Source organism: Neomonachus schauinslandi, chromosome 9 (genome assembly GCF_002201575.2).
Source record: "Neomonachus schauinslandi chromosome 9, ASM220157v2, whole genome shotgun sequence".
Taxonomy (NCBI): Eukaryota; Metazoa; Chordata; class Mammalia; order Carnivora; family Phocidae; genus Neomonachus; species Neomonachus schauinslandi.
In genome coordinates this window covers 43,339,315-43,362,653 of record NC_058411.1, presented here as the reverse complement: position 1 = coordinate 43,362,653, position 23,339 = coordinate 43,339,315, and the positions used below count along the sequence as shown (strand labels likewise).

At 37.1% G+C, this 23,339-nt stretch overlaps 1 protein-coding gene and 1 non-coding gene across 2 annotated transcripts in view; both read right to left on the bottom strand.

Moving 5' to 3' along the window:
• Positions 1–23,113, bottom strand: part of DLGAP5 (DLG associated protein 5) — a 37,886-nt gene extending 14,773 nt beyond the window's left edge. The window contains exons 1-12 of the mRNA XM_021701470.1: positions 23,102–23,113; positions 21,276–21,514; positions 17,344–17,537; positions 15,276–15,338; positions 13,612–13,696; positions 13,388–13,510; positions 12,559–12,629; positions 9,552–9,826; positions 8,388–8,515; positions 7,918–8,041; positions 5,079–5,164; positions 4,175–4,335 (exon numbers count right to left, since the gene is read on the bottom strand). Coding sequence (XP_021557145.1) covers positions 4,175–4,335; positions 5,079–5,164; positions 7,918–8,041; positions 8,388–8,515; positions 9,552–9,826; positions 12,559–12,629; positions 13,388–13,510; positions 13,612–13,696; positions 15,276–15,338; positions 17,344–17,537; positions 21,276–21,513 — 1,548 coding nt within the window. The 5' untranslated portion in view covers position 21,514; positions 23,102–23,113. The remainder of the gene's footprint in view (positions 1–4,174; positions 4,336–5,078; positions 5,165–7,917; positions 8,042–8,387; positions 8,516–9,551; positions 9,827–12,558; positions 12,630–13,387; positions 13,511–13,611; positions 13,697–15,275; positions 15,339–17,343; positions 17,538–21,275; positions 21,515–23,101) is intronic.
• On the bottom strand, positions 14,009–14,115 carry LOC123325764. Its single transcript, XR_006540622.1, has one exon. It is a non-coding gene; the product is annotated as a U6 spliceosomal RNA (small nuclear RNA).
• Positions 23,114–23,339: the final 226 nt, after the last annotated feature.

Here is a 23,339-nt window from a genome sequence, read left to right as displayed (position 1 = left end):
GTCTGGCTTGCCTTCTCATTCTCTTGACACAATGTCATTTTAAAAGATTCAAGTAATATATCTACTAGCAGGATGAGAATGTATGATCCATATCCTTCTGGTATGATCCTCATCTCTACTAGATATCTGAAGTGGTGCCTTCTGTGCGCCACTTTAGGGAAGATCAGAACAAGCTTCCCTCATTCCAGTTGGGGCTGACATTAACCTCCAGGGGCTGGAACACATAGCCCGGGGGGGAGGTCATCGCGAGGGCACGAACAAGATGGAGGGCCAAAGATGGAGTCATTGATGTCAGTGTATGATCCTCATCTGTCTGGTATTTCCAATCTCCTCCAAAGAAGTAACCACTGTCAACAGTTTAGCAAACATTCTTCACATTCCCCTACTATTCATTTATACACATATGTACTCTCAATTTCTCTCCTGAAAAAATGTAAATTCCATAAAGACTCAGGATTACACTTATGACCAACTGATGTTCAACAAATGTATCAATGCAATTCAATGAGGAAACTAAATAGTCTTCAACTGTGCTGGGAAAATTGGATATCCACAAGAAAAAAGATGAACTCTTTAACTATATCATACACAAAAATGAATTCCAAATGAATCAGATACCTAACTGTGGAACTAAAACTGCAATACTTTTAGAAGAAAAAATAGGAAAATCTTTGTGAGCTGACATTAGGCAAAAAGAGTTCTTAGACATGATGCCAAAAATCACAATATAGAAGAAAAAAATTGATAAATCAAACACCATCAAAATTAAAAACATTTACACTTCAAAAGACACCATTAAGAAAAATAAGCCACAAACAAGGGAAAAAATATTTGCAAATAATACTTCTGATAAAAGACAGAATAAAGAACAGTTACAACTCAATAAAAAAAGACAAACCCAAATGACCAAAAGATTTAAATAGAAATTTCACCCAAAGAAGACATACAAATGGCTAATAAACACATGAAAAGATCATTAACATCATTATTCATTAGAGAAACGCAAATCAAAACTACGACAAATACTTTGCACCCACTAGGATGGCTCTCCTAGACAATAGCAAATACTGGTGAGGATAGGGAGTGCTAAGAAACTCATACGTGTTGATGGGAAAGTAAAATGTCATATAATCACTTTGGAAAATAGCTTGGCAGTTTCTTAAAAAGCTAAATGTAAATTTACTATATGTCCCAGCAAATCTATTTACCCCAAGAGAAATGAAAACAAATGTCCACCCTAAGATTTGTATGTGAATATTCACAGAAGATTATTCATCATCACCAAAGTGAAAACAATCCAAGTGTCCCTCCGCTGATGACTAGAGAGTGATGTATTTATACAATGAAATACTACTCAGCAATGAAAAGCAACAAAGTGCAGATACATGTTACAACAGGGAGGAACCTCGAAAACATCATGCTACATGAAAGAAGCCACATACGAAAGGCTATATATTTAAAAAAAAAAAAAAAAAAGGCTATATATTGTATTATTCTATTTAATATGAAATGTCCAGAAAAGGCAAATCCACAAAGAGTGAGTTGCTTGGGGTTGGGAGTGGGAATGGGGATTGACTTGCACATAGGCAAGAAGATCTTTTTATGCTGAAAATACTGTACATTTGGATTGTGGCACTGGTTGAACAACTCTGTCAATTTACTGAAACTCAATGAATTGTGCATTTAGAACTGGTAAATTTTATATTAGATTAAACCCGAAAACAGCTCTTAAAGAAAAAAAAAAAAAAGAGGTCCCAGGAGCCAACTTGAAAAGTCTCCCAACAGCCAAAGTTGGGAAATGATCATCAGTAGATGATAAATGTAAACAATACAAACACATCAAAAACCTTCAAATCTATCCATTAATAACACTAAAAAACACAAAACTAATTGGTCACTATTGAAGGATGGTAGTGAACCAACTCATTATGAAAATTGGTAAATATATAAAAACTGGTCATAAAGCAACACATCACCATGACTACCTAAACACAATTCACATCTGGGCTGTACAGCATTGGACATTATTATGTTTCCTTCACTTTTTCTCTACTGAATCATCGTTTTTGCTTTTTATTTGCTTAGCTTCTATGTATCTATCATCAATTCACCTCTCAAGTCTATATAAACCTCCTAACACAATTTAAAAAGCAAACAAATCAGGTATTATATTTAGGTCAGCTTCACAGAGACCAATCTCACAGAGCCCTGTATCCTCCTGCTCCAACCTCAACTACTGCTTCCTAACTGCACACCTCAACTCACCTCAGCCCCATTCCCTTAGCCCCCATCTGGGGATCAGTCCCACCTCCTCCTGCTTCTTGGTTTACTCCCTCATTTTTGTGAGATACATTCTCACTTGGTTTCCTAAGAAAGGGAACATGGGAGGTAAAATTTGAGATGTTGGGTGTCTAAAAAGTGCCTTTTCACCCTCACATGTGATTGGCTGGGTACAAAACTCCAGGTTGGAAGTTATTTTCCCTCAGAGGTTTGAGGGCATTTTTCTCTCAGCTTTCAGTGTTTCTGTTGAGAAATCCAAGGCTATTTTGATTCTTGACCCTTTGTATAAAACTTGTTTTTTTTCGGGTGGGAGGATGGGTTAGCCTGGTGATGGGTATTAAAGAGGGCAAGTTCTGCATGGAGCACTGGGTGTTATACACAAACAATGAATCATGGAACACTATATCAAAAATAATGATGTGATGTATGGTGATTAACATAACAATAAAAATTTTTAAAAAAAAACTTGTTTCTTTTCTCCCTGGAAGTTTCTAGATTTTTCTCTTCATCCCTAAAGTTGTACAATCATATTTAATAATGTGCATTGGTGTGGGTCTACTCTGATTCACAGTGCTAGGCACTCAATGGGCTCCTTCAATCTGGAATTCAGGTCCTCCAATTCTGAGGAAAATTTTAAACTATTTAATTGATCATTTCCTCTCTGCTATTTTTTCTATTCTCTTTTTCTGGAATTCCTATTATTTGGATATTATATTTTGTAGACTGGTCCACTTAATCTTCTTATCTATTTCTTATGCAGTCTCTCTTATTTTACATCTCTCCCATTTTATGGAATATCTTAACTTCATATTCCATCTTTCTATTGAATCTTACATTTCTGCTCTCATAGTTTTTAACTTCAAAGAGCAATTTTTGTTGTTCTTGGAATGTTCTTTTTTTAATAGCTGTTCTTATTTGGCAGATGAAATGTCTGGTCTCTTTGAGAATATTAACACTTGCATTTAAAAGTTCTTTTCTCCTTTATTATCCTCATTTCCTCCTTCCAAAAAAGCTTTCTTCCTGGGTTGCTTTGACTTATTTTCTCCCCCCAGGTTTGAAGCTTTTATCAAATGTCTAATGATTATTGGCTACTAGTTCCTGAAATAGTATTTTATATGTTCATCTCTAAAATAAGATCAAAAAGCTAGAAAGTGTCATCTCCTCCCATACCTTTCCTGATCTTCCTAGTGATTCCCACTATCATAGCACTTTGTACATTAGAGTGAAATTATATGTTGTGTCTGACTTGCTAATAAGCTACAAACTTCTCTGGGAGAGAGAATGTACCTTATTTTTCAACTCCTGGTACAATGCCTGGCACACATTAAGAACTCAATAAATGCTAGATGATCTGAACTAGTAAAGACTAAATTTGCTCATTTTTCTCAAATGTAGAGTCATCCTAGTCTATGCAACAGTTGAATATAATCTCAATTTCCAAACCATATAGAAATCACCCTGACAACATGGAGAAGAGGTGGACATCAGTTATAAAATTTAGACAGTGCTGGGGTGTGATGGTGGCTCAGTTGGTTAAGTGTCCGACTCTTGGTTTTGGCTCAGGTCATGATCTCAGGGTTATGAAACTGAGCCCCATGACAGGCTCCATGCTCAGCGGGGAGTCTGCTTGAGATTCTCTTGCCCTCTACCCCTCCCCACCTTGCTCATGCTCTCTTTCTCTCTAAAATAAATAAATAAATCTTTAAAATTTAGACAGTGCTTTACAGTTTATAAAGATAATATCTTTAATATTTCATTTAATAATATCTAATATCTCATTTAATATTACAGGTACCTAAAAAGCAGCTCCCATTACCCCCATTTTATTTTTGCTAACCTCCTTTTCAAAAAGACCTACTCGGAGTTAATACACTAAAAATGCTTGATCACATACCTGAAAACTAACCATATCCCAAAATCCATCCAGATCTGTACAGGTAGTCTCCTTTTCACCTTGTTTATATTCACAATTGTCCACCAGTCCTTCAAACTGCTTGAACCTTTCTTTCATAAGGAGTCTTGTTTGCCCAACTGCTGTGCGAATAAGATCTTTAGCTAAAGGAAATATGAGGTTTTTAAAAGTTAAAGGACAAAACTGGACCTTTATTGCCAGCCCACCAGATGATAAGAAGACCTCACCGTAAATACCTCGGGCTTACAGAATCAAATTCTTACCTTAGTAAAACAAAAAATATCACTACAAAACTTTGTTTTACAAATACTGAGCATTCACTATCTGCTTCAATTCATGCTAAAAATTAGCAATATTCATTCTCATACATACTTCTGCACAATTAACAGCACTCTACCTTTCCTTGTGTTTAATAAGAATTCAACCACAAACAACCCATCACACATCAGTATCTATGAAACGCTTCACACTGATAAAACACAAATGATTTTTTTTTCTAAACAGCTTCCCCAAATAAGTAAGATTAAGGAACTTCCCTGAAAATCTGTTCCATATTGATTTAGGTAACTTTCATTCAGAAAAATATTTTTGTTTAATTAGACAATACCAGTTACAGATGTCACTCATAGTTATATCAATCTAATAATGGGCAAATGTCTAATTTTCAGCAATAACAATCAATATTCTAATTACTTATATCTTTTAAGTCATATCCATTTTAGTACAGAGATAGCAGCAAACATATGTTGAGATATGAAAAATTCTTGCTGCTTTGAATAACAATGTAACCAATTCAGTTAGACAACCCTAGATCATTGTTTTGGATAAATATAACCATATTTAAAAAACCAAAACTAAAACAAAAAAAATATAAATGTTCCCTCACCATCATCTGGAATGTCCAATTCAAGCTTCCTGTCCCACTCAAGGCAGTGCGAAGTTAATTTCTCAGTTTCTGACTGAAGAATATTTCTAAAATTAGGACATACATTTCAGTTTTACAAATGTTTCTCATACTAATACCTAAGTATTAGCATTATGACACACGTAACATTAGGAAGGTATAAAAGATGGTCACAATGTTAATTTTTCAGAGTTGATGCTGATTTTATGAACCGTGATTCATTAAAATCCACAAATACAAGTTGATACCCTATGTCCCTCTTTCTACACCTAAAACTTATGCAAATCGTTAATGCTAAGAGCCCACTTTTCACACTAATATTTCCAATTTCTTCCAGTCTTAGACTTTACAGAATCAGATGTTCCTTACTTCTCTGTTATTAGTTCTCTGTTATTGACCATGGAACTAAGACCAACCCAACTCTCAAGAGTAAGTTGAAGCTAAAAACTGTAAGTATGAAATTACAGTGATAGAGCCTTACAGATTCTCTGTAATTATTTAGGCTGTGCTTGCTACTCCAAAGGCAGTGGTTCTCAAGAGGGGTCAATTTTGTCCCCTTGGACACATCTGTCAATGTCTAGAGGCATTTCTGTGTCATGAACTGGAGGAGCGCTACTGGCCAAGGATGTTACCAAACAACCTACAATGCAGAAGATGGTCCCCACAACAATTATCTGGTCTAAGATATCAATAGTGCCAAGGTTAAGAAACACTGGCCTAAGGTAAACTTAATCTGTTTCTTTATAAAAAGCATCCTCACAGGAGAAACTGTGGATAGTTTTTGTTTCTTAAAAGAAAACTTTACCTATTTATATCTCATGGCATGACAGAGGATGAATTAATTTATGAGAAAAGAGACCTGGCTTAGATCTGACATTATTTAATTGGGTAAATTGCTTTTTATCTCAATGTCTCATAGTTGAAAACACAATGGATTAGCTAATCACTAAAATCCTTTACAATTCTAAAATTTCATGCCCTAAAAATAATTGAAGTGGCTTTCAAACATACAAAAAGATATTCATAATAGAATAAATATTAAGACTACAGGCAAGAGAGTATTTCTTATCTACTTTATTGGCAAAGCTCAAAAAATTGTTAACATTGTATTGGAAAAGGTATGAGAATATTCTTCCTACATTCATTCATGAATAATAGTATGGGAGCGCCTGGGTGGCTCAGTCGTTAAGCATCTGCCTTCGGCTCAGGTCATGATCCCAGGGTCCTGGGATCGAGCCCCGCATTGGGCTCCCTGCTCGGCGGGAAGCCTGCTTCTCCCTCTCCCACTCCCCCTGCTTGTGTTCCCTCTCTCGCTGTCTCTCTCTGTCAAAAAAATAAATAAAATCTTGGGGAAAAAAAAAAAAGAGTAATAGTATGGGGGCTGGCTCAGTCAGTTAAGTGTCTGACTCTTGATTTCGGCTCAGGTCATGATCTCGGGGTTGTGAGATGAACCCTGCTTAAGAGTCTCGCTCTCCCTCTCCCTCTGCCCCTTGCTCACACACATGCTCGGTCTCTCTCAAAAAAAAAAAAAAAGAGAGAAAGAATAACAACATGTACATAAATATGTATGTGTGCATGCCTGCATGTGAACTATAATTTGGAAAATTTAAATACTAACTGGATATTTTATGACATTAAGTAATTATGATTATGTTAACACAATAAGTATTATGGTTATGTTAATAGGAGTCTTTAACTTTGAAAAATACCTACAGAAATATTTATGAAGTGATATGATTATCTGGGATTTTCTTAAAATATCTTGAGTCAGAAGTATATGGGAATAAATAGGAAACAAGACTGACCATGAGTGATGGGGGTTGTGTACAAGTCCCTGCACTTTCATATAGGTTTTAAATTTTCCACAATAAAAAGCTTAAAAAAAAAAAGAATAGCAGCATGTAATCATTTCCTGTGTAATGTGAAATGTTGGAGTCTTTCTCCAAATGCAGTCCTCTGATTTGTTTCCAAGGCCTATAGGGGACAAAGTTGAGGTTCCCCAAACAGGATGTTAATTTTCACTCTTCACAGTTGGAGAAAAGTAATCGTATCTTATGATTTAGTAGGCCAAAGAGCTTCCTACCATCTCCCACTATCCTTGTTTCGTAAAATAAAGATTAACTTGGTTTCTTTTGTGGGGGGGTGGGAAGTATGAGAAAATAGGAACTGCCCATACCTTGCTGACATATTTTCACATGAGAGAATTGGAAAGTATACAAGGTTGTTCTTTACAGGCTTGAGTGTATTAGTAAAAGACCCAACTCAATATAAATAACCAGCAACAGCAATTTACTACTAACTAAATTGTGGTACATCTACATAATTGGATACTATATGGTCACTAAACAGACACACATACCCATACCCACAAACAAAACAACAACATGAAAAAGCTCTTTAAGTATTAAAATGGAATGTCTCCCACAATAAACATTAAATGAAAACAGAATAGTAAGCTATTGTTTGTATAAAAAAAGGAAAAGATATCCATGTCTGTCTATATCTATATATATATATGTTATCTATCTCTCTGAAAGTTTTCACAAAGCATGAATAACACTTGCTTCCATGGAAGGTTTGAACTGTGAAGTTAGGAGACAGTTGAGAAAGGGCTTCTCACTTGTACCTTTTTCTACCTTTCAAATTAGAAACCACATGAATGAAAATACTAGCTACTGAAAAAATAATTAAATTTTAAAAAATAAATGAAAATCACCCAGAGTCTAATTCATCTATTATATTAAGGTTAAAATAGTTTAATTTTGGTTTCAAATATCTACACATTAATACAAAGTCTTACACTAGGAACAAATGGACAAACCTGAAATATGGCACATCATGGTGGGGCTGAGATATCTGATCTTCATTTATTTCAAGTGATGGGACTTCTTTTATTGTAAGGCCATTTGAAATTTTAGTAGTCTCATCTTTATTTAAGACATGTTCTACAAAGAAAACACCACATATAAATTTCAAAGCAGCAATTTTTTAAATGACATCCCCTACAAAAGACAAATTTTAAAAATCCTTCCATTCTTTTGTTGTTAAATTTTAACATTTTATTTCTGCTTCAATGATTTCATTTACATTTCCTCTAGAATGTCTCAATAATTTCATCTCTTCAAATTCATATTTATTTCCCCTCTTTCTTCAGTCTGCTTTCCTCATTCCAACTCTGTCCAGATGTCTTTCCCCACGTTTCCCATCTCTTCTGACCCTGTGGGGCTCTAAATAAATCTCTGATAAATCACAATCCAGAAGGCAAGTAAAAATTTAATTAAAATACCATACCTTTATTCGAAACTGTTAGAGAACCCAAAGGACATTGTAGTTTATCTGAATCTTGATGTACTGTCTTTGCAGAGTAAGTTTTATATTTTTGAGCCAAAATTTCTTCTGTCACTTCTTGAGTCTTATCACTAAAAACAATAGCAAAAATAAATTTCATGAAGCATGAATCCTATACATCTAATTGAAGGATTTCAAAATTACATTGCTTTTTAAAAACCAGGAATAAAAATAGAAATGTATAATTTTTTTTTAAGTTTGTTTAATCTCTACACCCAATGTGGGGCTTGAACTCACGACCCCAAGATTCAGAGTTGCACGCTCTTCTGAGTGAGCCAGCCAGGTGCCCCAGAAATATGTTCGTTTTAAAAACAATATATCTATTCCAGGGCAGAAAAATTTAAACACCTATATAGTGGGGATGTCCATCTTTACTAATTGTAATGAGGTCTAAAGATTTTGAAAATCTCTTAATGAAACACTTAGTCTTGCCGCTGCTGAGCAGTTTGCCAACAGCTAGTCTGCAAAACAATCTTGCCTTTTAAAGATTCCAAATGATCCCCACTACCTGCCCCCAGCCTCCACTTTGCAAGTTAATCATTTTTGCTTTTAGAGGTAATTTTTCTAAGCAAAAAAACACAAACAAACAAAAACCCATGTCTGAGCTACAGTATTATAGCAATTACTTCTTTCTAAAAATTTATTTCTAAGTGTTATAACAAAGTCACTTATTAAAAGCAATAAAACAAATTGTATTGTGAAAATTATATTGGTAACAATGCATAAGAAATATCAAAACTGTCAAATAGATTATTGTAGCCTTCTGAAGAACTTTTTTTAAAAACCAAATTTTCATGATATATAAGAACTTTTGAAAAGGGCGCCTGGGTGGCTCAGTCGTTGAGCGTATGCCTTCGGCTCAGGTCATGATCCCAGGATCCTGGGATTGAGTCCCACATCGGGCTCCCTGCTCGGCGGGAAGCCTGCTTCTCCCTCCCCCACCCCCCCTGCTTGTGTTCCCTCTCTCGCTGTGTCTCTCTCTGTCAAATAAATAAATAAAATCTTTAAAAAAAAAAAAAAGAACTTTTGAAAAGCGCAGACTAAATCTAAGAAAGGCATTTGTTACCCATCTTCGCAAGAAATTCATTATTAACATTACATTCTTACACTTCAGTTTTTAAAGGGGTCCAGGTATAACTGGGTGTCAAGAAAGCATTGGCACTTCTGGGAGTCATAGGTGTTACTTGATAGGTCTTCAGACCATCCAGGGGCTGAAACATAAAATCCTGAGGTGCGAAGGAATTCTTCCCTTTCATTTTTGCAGTATTTGTCTTAGGTAAGTTCTCCGTTTTTTGTAAGACTCCATCTGGATCCATTCCATTTGTTGCACTGGTTTGTGAATCCAAAGTATTTTCTTCACTATTGACTTTAAAAGAAACAACCTAGTTGTGAGTAAACAGAATAGAGTGAGAATTCCTCTTCTGGGTATATATTTAAACAATTTTTACAGGACTGAAAATGTGAAAGCTGAGATATATGTCGCACAAACATAGAGAGACAAAAACAAATACAATGAAATGTATACAAGGAATCAGAAGACCAGCTACACTAAACCATTGCTATGATCCAGAAAGAGAGAGAACCAATCCTCATTATAGGAATAAATAACAGGTTTTAGGTGTCACAACAAATTAAAATATAGGAAAACTAAGGTGGAAAAATTTACTCATCTAACAAATACAGACCTCTTTTTACTTAGATTATGCTAATAATTACAATAGTTTCAGAATCAGAAATCCAATGTTTCTTAAATGATTACTATTGTCAAGAACCAAATCCTTTTTGTAAATAATCTAGGATTATTATAAATAACCTTGTCATATGAGCAAAACTATTTTTCAGTGTTACACAATTAGATGAACCAAATAAAATGTGAAGCATATTTTCTTTTTCAAGTCAATTTAATTACTTGGTTTTTTTTTCACTTGAGATATAATTAACATATAACATTATATTAGTTATAAGTATATAATATGAGGGGCGCCTGGGTGGCTCAGTCATTAAGTGTCTGCCTTTGGCTCAGGTCATGATCCCAGGGTCTTGGGATTGAGCCCTGCATTGGGCTCCCTGCTCAGCGGGAAGCCTACTTCTCCCTCTCCCGCTCCCCCTGCTTGTGTTCCCATTCTTGCTCTCTCTCTGTCAAATAAATAAATAAAATATTTAAAAAGAAAAAAGTATATGATTCAATATTTGTATATATTGTGAAATGATCACGGTAAGTCTAGTTAACAACCTTAGCCATACATAGTTAATAGAATTTTTTTTCTTATGATGAGAACCTTTAAGATCTACTCTCTTAGCAACTTTCAAACATGCAATACAGAATTATTAACTACAGTCATTATGGGATATAGTACATCCCCAGGACTTATTTATTTTGTAACTGGAAGTTTATACCTTTTGACCCCCCTCATCCATTTCATGCATCATTTAAACATAATTTTTAGAAGTTTCTATGTTTCTGATTTTCAACAATTTGTAAACAGAAACCAGAGTATTTCAACCTGGACAAGAATTTAAGGGTGACATTGTCCCTGAGGCCAACATGGCAGTGAAAGTAAAAACCTAGGTTAACCCATAAGGAGGAAATCAATCTTGGGTGCCTGGGTGGCTCAGATGGTTGGGCGTCTGCCTTCGGCTCAGGTCATGATCCCAGGGTCCTGGGATCGAGTCCCGCATCGGGCTCCCTGCTCCTTGGGAGCCTGCTTCTCCCTCTGCCTCTCTCTCTCTGTGTCTCTCATGAATAAATAAATAAAATCTTTAAAAAAAAAAAAAAAAAAAAAAAAAGGAGGAAATCAATCTTAAGGGAAGAACTATGAGATCCAGCTGCTTGCTTGTGAAGAATTCATCCTATACTGCCTTCCTTGGAGGAGCTAGGTTTGATTCTTACAAGAATTTAGCCAGGTTTCTTACATTCTGGCAGAGCTTTTATTTTTAAGGTTAAGGAATTGTAATGTGGATCATAAGCCAAGGAATTGGGCCCTCAAATTGGTGGCTCTTTTTTGAAGACTCTACTAGGCTCTGTGCTAGATGCTATCAGAAATTTAGGTTATTTCATGGGACGCCTGGGTGGCTCAGTCTGTTAAGCATCTGCCTTCAGCTCAGGTCATGATCCCACGGTCCCGGGATTGAGTCCCACATTGGACTCCTTGCTCAGCAGGGAGCCTGCCTCTCCCTCAGCCTGCTTGTGCTCTCTCTGACAAATAAATAAATTAAATCTTTAAAAAAAGAAATTAAAAAGAAATTTTTAAAAGATTTTATTTATTTATTTGAGAGAAAGAGAGACAGCATGAGGGGGGCAGAGGGAGAGAGAGAATCTCAAGCAGACTCCATGCTGAACGTGGAATCTGATGCGGGGCTCAATCCCAGGACCCTGAGATCCTGACCTGAGCTGAAACCAAGAGTCGGATGCTTAACCAACTGTGCCACCCAGCTGCCCCTAGGTTATTTCATTCTTAGAACTACTTTATGTAAGGGGCGCCTGGGTGGCTCAGTTGTTAAACGTCTGCCTTCAGCTCAGGTCATGATCCCAGGGTCCTGGGATCGAGCCCCGCATCGGGCTCCCCGCTCAGCGGGAAGGCTGCTTCTCCCTCTCCCACTCCCCCTGCTTGTGTTCCCTCTCCCGCTGTGTCTCTCTCTGTCAAATAAATAAAATCTTTACAAAAAAAAAAGAAAACAAAACTACTTTATGTAAGTATTGCATGTTAGAGATGGGAAAACAAACTCATAACTTGCCCAAGGTTATCTAGCTAATTGGAAGCAGAGACAATATTCAAATTCATGCCTAATGAATCCAAAATCAAAACATTTCACCCTACTCCATCTTATAGCTTAGTGAATTTCCACGTGAAGGTTTCTGTCAGCTGTGTTCCTGTATTTCTCTATCTCCCGTTAACCAAATTATGCTTTCTCTAGCTATAAAGCTCTGAGGATGTAATACCTGAAAGACAACAACAACAGTAAATCCTTTTGATGCTTCCTTATGGCTCAAGACGTTTTAACACACATGTAGCTTAACCCTCTTAAAGCAGTTCTGTATGCTTAATTTCAACTTTATGAAAGTAGCAATGAGATTTTCAAAGTATCTAGAAATAAACAGATGTTTATACTCTACCTTGTCAGGTTTTGTTTCTATCTTTTTGGCAGGTCTTCCTTGATTTGGTGCCTTTCTTTCTGTTTCATTATCTAAAATAAAAGTGAAAAAAGACAACCATTTTGACTAGATGGAAAATGCTGCTTTTAAAGTACTAGGTAATTTGGAAAAGGAAAAAAGGCAACAAAAGGAATGTATATCTTAAAGGATTTTTTGATTAAGAGTCATATTATAAAACGAGATAAAAATAGATGCAACTTCCTGCCAAATATAGGCCATCTGTTTTCAAAACAAAACCAAGGTTAACACCTTGCCTCTGACTATCAAATACATATTTGTTATAGAAAATTAGGAAAATAAAGAAAAGCACAAAAACCACAATATTTTAAAAAAGAACCCAAGATTACATTACTCAGTAAAAATCACGGTTGTCACTTTAGGGTATGTTTTTCCAGTTTTATCCTAGGTTCACATATTCACATACATATTTTAGGATTGTGATCATACTGGTCAGAATTTCATCTGTTATTCTTTGCCCACTTAATACATCAGGTTCTTTCACAACACTGTTCTTCAATGTTTACATTATATGTTGCCAAATGGATGGGCTGTAATTTATTTGGGCCATTAATTTTTCTCTTTGAAGCGCTGCTAACACCAATTCAGGTACTTCCACCTTTGAGCATCCACTGTGTGTGGGTGCTGAGGCATGGAACCTACCTTAGGAACTGGAATCTCCTATTTCCTAGCCTCTTATTAAGAATCCTACATGATGATTTTTAAAACTGAACACAAAAACCTCAAAGACCAAAACATTCTAGATCGGTCACTGGTCAGAAATAGTTCTTACCATTGGTAGCTCTTGTGTCTGGCTTTCCTGTTGTAGTAGAGGAGACTGTTCTGGCAATCTGCTTTGCTGCTTGAGAGGCTGATCGAGTCATTCTCACCAATGTGGTCATTACAGGCTGTACAACTGTGGGAAAAAATAATCAAACGCTTTTTGTAATTATTACTGTTGTGGCAACATCAGAGCTTATAATAAGATATATAATAAAATAATTGTTAAATTCCTACCTTTTTTCTCTTTGTCCGACACTTTTCTTTCAGAAGTTTGTCTCTGACCAGGTCGGATTGCTCGAATATCACTCCCGTTATCCATCTATTTAAAAGATTAGGTGTTATGTGATTTAATTGCATAATGAATCAAATCGCCACTTTTTTGGGGGGGGGATTAGTTTTCAAGTCATTTTATTAATTCAACCATACAAAGACCACCCACCACCTTATCTCTGCCACCCCCACTTTCTTCCAAAGTGGAGTGGAGTAAGAGGAAGAGAAGGATTGAGCAGACCCCATCCCCCAGGAGCCACTTACAAAAGGCGGAGATGGTGGGGGAGGGTGGACACATCACAAAAATAGCAATGGATAAATGAGGGGCAACAGAACTATAGGCAGGGAGGGCGGTGGGGGGGCGGATATGGAACACTTCATGAATTTGTGCGTCATCCTTATGCAGGGGCCATGCTAACCTTCTCCGGATCATTCCAATTTTAGTATATGTGCTGCCAAAGCAAGCACTCAAATTGCCACTTTTTTTATTATTATGTTATGTTAATCACCATACATTACATCATTAGTTTTTGATGTAGTGTTCATGACTCATTGTTTGTGTATAACACCCAGTGCTCCATGCAATACGTGCCCTCCTTACTGCCTCATTTGTTTTCTGTAAATTGACCCCTCATCTGACTATTGTAAATGACCCGGCAAAAAAATCTACTTCCCCAAATAAAATGAGATGAAGAAAAAAGTTTTCCATTATATAAACTTCCTCACAGCTTTAGAATCCTAGACTTCAGAAAATGCTAATAACCTAAGCTATTAAAAATAGCTGACTATAATCTTCTGAGAATCCTTCAACATTCCAGGCTTGTTTTCACTTCAAGACCTTTGAATTGGGTCTAGAAACTTCTCCTGGAGAGAAAGCGCTTTCCCATGGTTCACTCTTCCACTCCTTAAAGACTTCACTTAAGATGCCACCATCTCAGCGAGGCCCTGCTTGACCACCCCAATCAAAAGTCCACCTGACACCTACTCCAGTACTCCCCTTCTCCCTTCACTCTTTTTTTTTACCTCTATAATACTTACAACCATCTGACATACTATATACTTTTTTTTTAATTGCCTATCTCACATGTAAGTTCAATGAAAACAAGGAATTTTTTTTTATTTTGTTCACTACCATACCTTAGAGAGAAATGTGGTAGTGACTCAAACATTATTGAATACATGAAGTTCAGCTTCCTCACCTGATGAACAGGCATACTATTTTCTTCCTTGCCCACATCACTTTGTTTTAGTAATCTTCCTAATAATTTTAATCATATGGTGTTTTGAAGACCCATAAATTTATAACACTCACCCTATGTGCTTTATATCCCTATCTACATTTTATGATGACATGGAATGCATAACAGAAGCCCAGTAAACAAAAGAGTGTGACACAAGGTTTAGCATACATCTCACAAGGGATGTCAGGCAAAGATATTTTAAGTATTTCCTTAGTAGCCAAGATGATTTTATGTCACCATACCAATAATATTGATTTTGGTACTATTAACTCTAGCAAATTAATCACTACACTTAAAACTGGTATTAGATTAAAAACTAATTTACTCTGAGAAAAAAAGTACAATTTGTCATCTTAGTAACAATTACCTACTAACTGTCAACTATACCTTAGTCTGCTCCATTTGGTCTTTGGCCTTTGACCTTGTAATCCGTACAGAAGATGGAACAGCCTTAAAACAGTCAAAGAAAACAAAGTTAAAAAAAAAAATGAACTGGCACAAGTTTAATTTCATGTCTCTTTATGAAATAAAGTTTCCATTTTAAAGGGAAATTTTATCCTTGATCATTTATGGCAAAAAGATACTTGCCAATTTGAATTCCTATTTTTTCTGCTTCTGGCTTGACTTAAACTACATTTAAATTAATAGCTTCAAAACTTACTTCTCAGTGAGCTGAAAGAAGAAATTTCAAGCCATATTTTCCAGTTATTTGAATCCTCATTAATGTAATTAGCTGGACATATTTAGAAGGGGGTAGATGAACAGACTAGAGTTTTAGGATCTTTTGTTTTCTGTTTAATGAAAAGATACTGTACAGCTTACTCTCCCAGCTTTGACAGTTTACCTTCAAGTCTCATGATTATGCATTTCTCCACAGTCAATAAGAAAATGGAGACTTGGTCACAAAATGTGGAAAAAATCTAGCATGAGAAAGGCTGATTAAAAAGTGGCAAGATGGGGCTCCTGGGTGGCTCAGTTGGTTAAGCAACTGCCTTCGGCTCAGGTCATGATCCCGGAGTCCTGGGATGGAGTCCCGCATCGGGCTCCCAGTTCAGTGGGGAGCCTGCTTCTCCCTCTGCCCTCTCCCCTCTCATGCTGTTTCTCTCTCTCTCTCTCTCTCTCAAATATATAAATAAATAAAATGTTTTTTAAAAAAAAGTGGCAAGATATTTATCAACTATGTAAAATGTCTTAGACATAATCAGATTTTTCCCCTAGATGAGAAGTCATTTTCTTCTCCAAATCTCAGGGAAAATCTAGTGCTAAAGAAATTAGGCTTTTCTCTAGATTGCAAGGCCACCAGAATTCAACAATGGCCATCTAAATAAAATAAAAAACAATTATTGGCGAATCTTATTACTTAACACCTTGATGGGTCTCTTGTTCCCCCTACACACACTGTAATATAAATATTTCTTTAAGTTTTTAATTTTATTTCCAGCATAGTTAACATACTGTGTTATATTAGTTTCAGGTATATAATATAGTGATTCAACAATTCCATACATCATCCTGTGCTCATCATGACAAGTGTGCTCCTTAATCCCCATCACCTGTTTGACCCCCTTCCCTCACCCACCTCTCCTCTGGTCGCTACCAGTTTGTTCTCTAGAGGTAAGAGTCTGTTCCTTCATTTGTTTGTCTCTCTCTCTCTTTTCCTTTGTCCATTTGTTTCCCCTACATATATTTTTAACGTATTTTTAAATAGTTGTCTATAGTTTAGACCAATGATTGGTATCCTATCTCAAAAAGCCAGCTTAAATCTAACCCCTTCTAAGAGGTCTTCTTTGATGTTCCTCCAAACATAAATAATCTCTCCCTCCTCTAATATATAGAATATATTTATCTATATCATTCCACCTGAACACTATTGTATTAATTTTGGGTCCCTTCCACCTTATCCTAAGGTCATACACAAATAATAATCAAATAATCAAAGATCTGTTTAAATAAATCAATGAGATGCGTGATGCCCAGAAAAATAGGCAGTATTCAATAAGCCTTTATATTATTCAATTTGTATTAAATCAGGAATGAGTACACAGTCTAAGATCTTTTATACACATCTTAAAATAGCAAATCACCAGTGACTAAGTTACAAATCCCACTGCCCCGGTTCAAACTTTATCCTTCTTGACTCACTGACCATTTTCTTTAGATCATCCACCCTTCTATGCTGGGTTTCAGTACTCTAGCCACTCAGACCAGTCCTCCTCAGTCAATCACTGGAACCTGACTTCTGCCCACTGTTTTCCTATCTCAAGAACCTATAAACTACATCAAGAGACCTGATTTTCATCTTCTGAGTTACTATTATGTCATTCCCATCTCCTACCAACTAGTTAAATTAATAAAGAGAGTTAGGGGAAGTGGTTATTCTAGTTATTTAATCTCTTAAAGAAAATTCCAGTTAAAAGAACTATTCCTCTATATCAAATTAGGACAGTAAATTTACCTTTTTTGGCTCAGCTTTCATAGTAGTCTGGTTTGATAACAGAAAACAAGGCATATCAGGTCTATAAAGACCCACTTTAAATACTCCTCGTTTAGCTTTCTCTCTCTGCTCTTTCAATTTCTGAAGCTGCTTTTCTTCTTTGTATTTTTGGAGCATTTGCTTTCGTTGATCACCTAGAACAGTTTTCGTTGACCCTAGGCAGAAAAAACCCACAGTACATAATACATTTCAGAAAAAAAGTTAGGCAAATGTCTTAACTTCTAACTTCAACTGCTGTTGAGAAATGCTTTCAGTAACTTTTGTTAATTCCTTAGCACTCTAACCACAAGTTATTTCAACCCCTATTCTTTTAAAATTTGTATTTCTTTTGCCTGTCTTTTCAAATATTTATTAACTGCTTGCTACACACTAAGCATGTATTACTTCACTTTTGAATTAATGAGCTTGTATGAGAGCCAACCTCCAAGCTGACACCAATGATTCTCACCTCCTGGCAATGATGCCCATGTGTCATCCCTGCCCATAGTCAATAGGGCTGACCTGGATAACCAACAAAGGACTGAGAAATGATGGAGTGTGACTCCCAAGACTAGGTCATTAAGGGCACTAAAGCATTTGCCTTGCCCCCTCTTGGGTCACTTGCTCTGATGGAAGCCAGTGGCCTTGTAAAATCTTATGGGGACTCGATTGGCCCTATAAAGGTGTCTACATGACAAGGTTCTAAGGCCTCCTGCCAAAAGCCGACATCAACTTGCCAGTCATGTGAATGAGTCATCTTGGTAGCAGATCATCCAGTCTGAGTCAAGTCTGCAGATGCATCCCCAGACGACATCTTGACTGCAACATCCAGAACCACCCACTTAAGCTGCACCCAAATTCCTGCCCCTCAACAACTGTGTGCAATAATAAATGTTTATTGTTTTAAGCCACCAAGTTTTAGGTTAACAAATACCCCAATATTAGGGCTACCAGTCAGTTTCTTTAGTTCAACTTAGGTTTCCACCTACATACTGTTTGTTTTAACTGGTTTGGGGAAGTATGAGGAGCTATGTGCAAGACATGCTTAGGCAGTAGGAACAAGAGAATTTCTGCCCTTGAAGGGCTCACAGCATCCTGGATAAATGAACAGTTTCAGTCTGGTTTAGTATGAAACAAATAGGAGAATGCACACAATAGAGAATCAGAATAAATCTCCATGTGGGAAGATCAGGAAAGGCTCCTCAAAAAGAGAATACCTGAAAAAGGTTCTGAAGAATGAGTCTATGTTTACCCGCTGGGAAAGGGTTAAAAATAATTCAGGAGGATAACCGCCCAACCAAGTAAATTTACTAAAAAAAGAAGTATGTACTTAAAATGGGTAGATTTTTTATGCCATGTAAATTACACCTCAATAAAGTTGTTAAAAAAAAAAAAAAAAAAAGCCAGAAAACAGAACATGCAAAAGCACAGGTGCTGAAATGGTTAACTGACAAAACCTCTGTATCCTCAACTTCTTCTCTAAATGTTCTCTTCATCTCTTGATCTAACTGAAACCTGGCTCTCCCTGAAGACAGTCTCCCCAACCTCTCCCATGGTTGACTGTTTTTTTCCTCTCACAATGGTGCTATCACTGGACCTAAAGAGGAGAGGTGTCCTCATCGCTGCTTCCCAGTGATTCCCTCCTCATCACTAAAAGATCCCACCTTTACATTTCATGTCATCAGATCACACTATCCAGTACCCCAGTTTGTCGTCTATAGACCCTCCAGGTTTCCTCTCGTCCCTTGAAGGCGTTAGCTCCCAGCTCACTGTCACTGTCTCCGTCACTATCATTGTACAAATCTTGATGACCCCTCCAATACCAGGGCTTCTCAGTTCTTAGGCTTTCTTCCCTTCCATGCCAGTATTTCAATCTTTCTCATGTTGTGACACACGTAAAAGATAATATTTACATACCACACTGGAACAAACAGAGAGATTTGCTTATGACCAAATACAACCAGCCAGGGAGAGATCTCTGACCAACCCACATCCTCCCAGAAACGTCAATACTTTGTCACACCTGTATTCATTTGTAACACAATTGGCACCCTACTTCTCATGCTATGGTCCTACTGAAAAAAGCTAGTCAGTTGTCTTACAGAATGTCCTGCACTGTACATTTGTTTGTCTGCTTTCTCACGTTTTTTATTCATTCCTCTAGCCTTCATGTCTTCTATAAACTGGAAATTATATCTAAGGTTTTGATTAGACTCAAGCTCAACTTTTGGGGCAAGACTATGTCCTGAGTGGTGCTGCCGAAAACCTTGGAGTCATCCTGACTCTTCTTTATCAACCCTACATCCAATCCATTAGGAAATCCTATTGGTCCAATCTTCTAAGTATATCCAGAATGCAACCAGCTATCTTTAATGCTACCACTTTGATCAGCCATCAACTAAATTATTGCAATAGTCTCCCACTTGGGTTTTCCCGAGGCCATGCTTGCCACCCTACAATCTACTCACAACACAGCAGCCAAAGTGATGCTTCTAAGACATAAATCAAATTTACATAAACACCTATTAATCCCTTAATGGCTTCTCATTTCACTCAGAGTAAAAGCCAAAGTCCTGAGGGCTCCAGGGATGGGAGCTACCCCTTATTCATTCTTCTCTAGCCATGCTTGCCTACTTGCTTTCTCCAGAACACACCAGGCTCACTCTCACTTCTAGTCCTTTGCAAATGGAAAATAAACCAGATATTTTAATAGCATACTGAAAAGGTTAGACTTTGATTTGAGATTTTGGTCAAGGAATAGAGCATTTGAGAGGGCAAGAGAAGAGGCAAGGAGATGACTTAGGAGTCATAACATAACTGCTTCCCAGACAAAAAAATGTCTAGTTACTCCTTGAAAAGCCATCCTCTTTCATTCTATGACCCCATTTTCATTTCCTCCCAACTCCTAAGAGATGTTGCTCTTTACTTTCTCCCCTTCAACTACCAGCCCATTTCCTCTGACCTTCAAACATGCATGGATCACATCATCTCAAAAACAAAAACAAAATCTTATAACACTTTATCTAATTCTTTTCTCTCACTTTCCTTTAGAATCACAAACATGATAAATCCAGAAGAAATCTTTTAGCCCAATACTCTCATTTACAGAACTAATTAGGCTTAAATATATAGGGTGTCTTGTAAGTGCCACATATTACACTGGTCCTGGAAACAATAAAATTGAAGTAGTGAGAGTTAAAGAACTTAGCAACCCATTTCATTCTCTATAAAACTTCTAAAAAAGACTATCTCTGTCATTTATTCAGCATTTATCCCTGCTTTATTTCACTGCAATCCAGCTCCTAATGCCTGTTATATAAATGCAACTAAATAGGAGTCCAGTGATTCCTTTTGGCAAAATTTTAAAGTCATTTCCCAATTCTCTTCCTACTTGTCTATAGCATCCCTTGCCTTCTAAGACACTCTACTTTTATTTTTATCTTTTGCTGAGATCATTCCTTTCTTCTTTAATTGGTTTTTTCCTTCCTAATGACTACAAGTCCTTTTAGCAAATTGGAAGGGTGAATTCTTTGCTCGTCTGAGAAACGTTCCCATTGATAAGGTATCCTTATTTCTTGGATTCTTCAATCAGTTCTATTTTTAATGCCCCTTATCAATTTCTCTTGTCAATAGTTATCTTATCAAGCTCTAAAAGTAAGAACTTTAGGATTCCTATTAGGCAATATAGATAATACAGTGTTATAATACTCCATAGGTGAATGGCTTTAGCCTAGCCAGGGACTTGCACAGCCTTTACCTTAAACAAATAGCATTTAGTTGTAGAAAATACCAAGTTACCTGGAATGATGTTTCAAAACTCCATGCTTCTGTTCAGGGTTTTCGTAACCTCAGGTATTAAACCAAATTTTATTTACTCTTCAAAGCATTTAAAGTTACAATAGACCTTTACTTACTTGGCTTGACACTGTCCTTTGCTGGAACAAGCTTTTGAGCTGTCTCATCTAATTCAAGAAGAATTCTACTTTCCAAGGTTGGAATGTTGACATCTTTCAAACCAAAATGTCTATTTCGTTCATATTCCTTATGTCTGTTTTCTTTTTGAGACAGTGATTTTCTATGAGCAATTCTGGTTCTAATCATGTCAATACTTAAATCCTTTCTGTGTCGACTGGCAAAATGTGATGAAGACATCCTATCAGAGGAAAAAAGAGACCAACTTCCATGGATTTTTATTATTTAAAAAATTAAGATTTCAATTCAACTCCTGTCCTATCTCAGAGTCTTTGAAAATAAAAACATTAAAATACAAAAAAAAAAAAAAAAAAAAAAAAAAAAGTATGTAACACTAAAGAGAGGGAAGGAAATTATCAAAAGAAAAACAAATTTTTTATTTAGTTCTAAATAGGAATTTGCGGGGCGCCTGGGTGGCTCAGTCGTTAAGCCTCTGCCTTCGGCTCACGTCATGATCCCAGGGTCCTGGGATCGAGTCCCGCATCGGGCTCCCTGCTCAGCGGGAAGCCTGCTTCTCCCTCTCCCACTCCCCCTGCTTGTGTTCCCTCTCTCGCTGTGTCTCTCTCTGTCAAATAAATAAATAAATAAATCTTTAAAAAAAATAAACAAACAAATAAAAACTTGCTTGACAGATGACGTGAAGCCCAGGAAGCTATGGTCCAGAATATAAACTAGAGGCATTAGGAAGTTACAAAAATTATAAGCACACTACACTCTTCAACAAGACTAAGAAAGTCTGCCGGAAAACTCCAGATAAAAGAAAAATCTGCATAAGAAATGCAACAAATTAAAATGTTACATGATTTAAAGCAATCAACAGAGGCTAAAATTGAGAATGCATATGACTTGGATGCCAATAAGATTCTTCTTCAAGAGCCATGGGGAAGTGACAAAGGATTGTGTTTTGTTTTCTTTTGTTTTTAAAGTAAACTCTACACCCAACCTGGGCCTCAAGCTCGCTGCTCGCCTAACCCTAACCCGCTACTGGGAGATCAAGAGTCCCACATTCGACCGACTGAGCCAGCAGGCACCCAAGGACTGTGCTTTTCAAGAATCCTCCTCTACTATTTGATTTGTCACCTCCTGCCAAGTATCAATTTGCTCAATATTAAAGAAAAAATAAAACTTATGATTAGTTATTTTAAAATACAGCATAGCATTATACACAGCAGAGAAAGGAAGGTGAGGGAGAAAGAGAACTAACACTAAAGTGATATTTAATAATTACTTAAACCCTAAAAGATAGTATTACTGCCATTATCCAGATGAGGGAAATTAACTGCTCCCGTTAGCACAGCTAAAGTGTAGTGGATCTGGCATCCCAAGTCAGGCAGCCTGGCTCTTCGCATATATCTAAGCTCTGTTCCTTGATTTGCTAGAGTTTCTTCCAGCTTGAAAATCTAGAAATGCCTTAGTCTTGCTTGTCTAGAAGTTCTCAACCGGGGTGTTTTCAGTTTTCACGGGATCTGAGAAGAGCTACTGGAATTTAATGTTGGGGCTGACAATACTTTGCAGTACCTACTAAATACTGTCCCGCCCAAAGGCTAATTACGCCCCGGTGGCGAAACGCTGACTACTACATGGGCAAGGGCAACAAATATTTACTCTCCTGGAGAGCTGCGTCATCAGCTACAGAAGGACTTGTAACACGGTCCTAGAGGAGACTCCCCTGACCTGCGTCCAGCCCACCGCCTCCGTCCTCCGACCCTTCCAGAACTTCTACAAAGCGGGCCAGCTCCCTCCCGCCAGCTCCGCAGCACCCACCTACCTGAGGCAGCTTCTGGAGTAAAACCTCAACAGAACTAAAAGTAAAGGAATCCTCTGGGTCTGAAGAACCACTGCCGCCTCCGAAGCAGGAACCCCTACAACCCAGAGCTCCGCAAAATTCAAACTTCCCGCACGGAGCCTCTGATTGGAGGGGTTTTAACCAACACTTCCGGGGAAATGCCCGCCTCTTCCCTTCGAAGAGGCTTGCGATTGGTTTGCTCCTTGCGATATTTGAATTG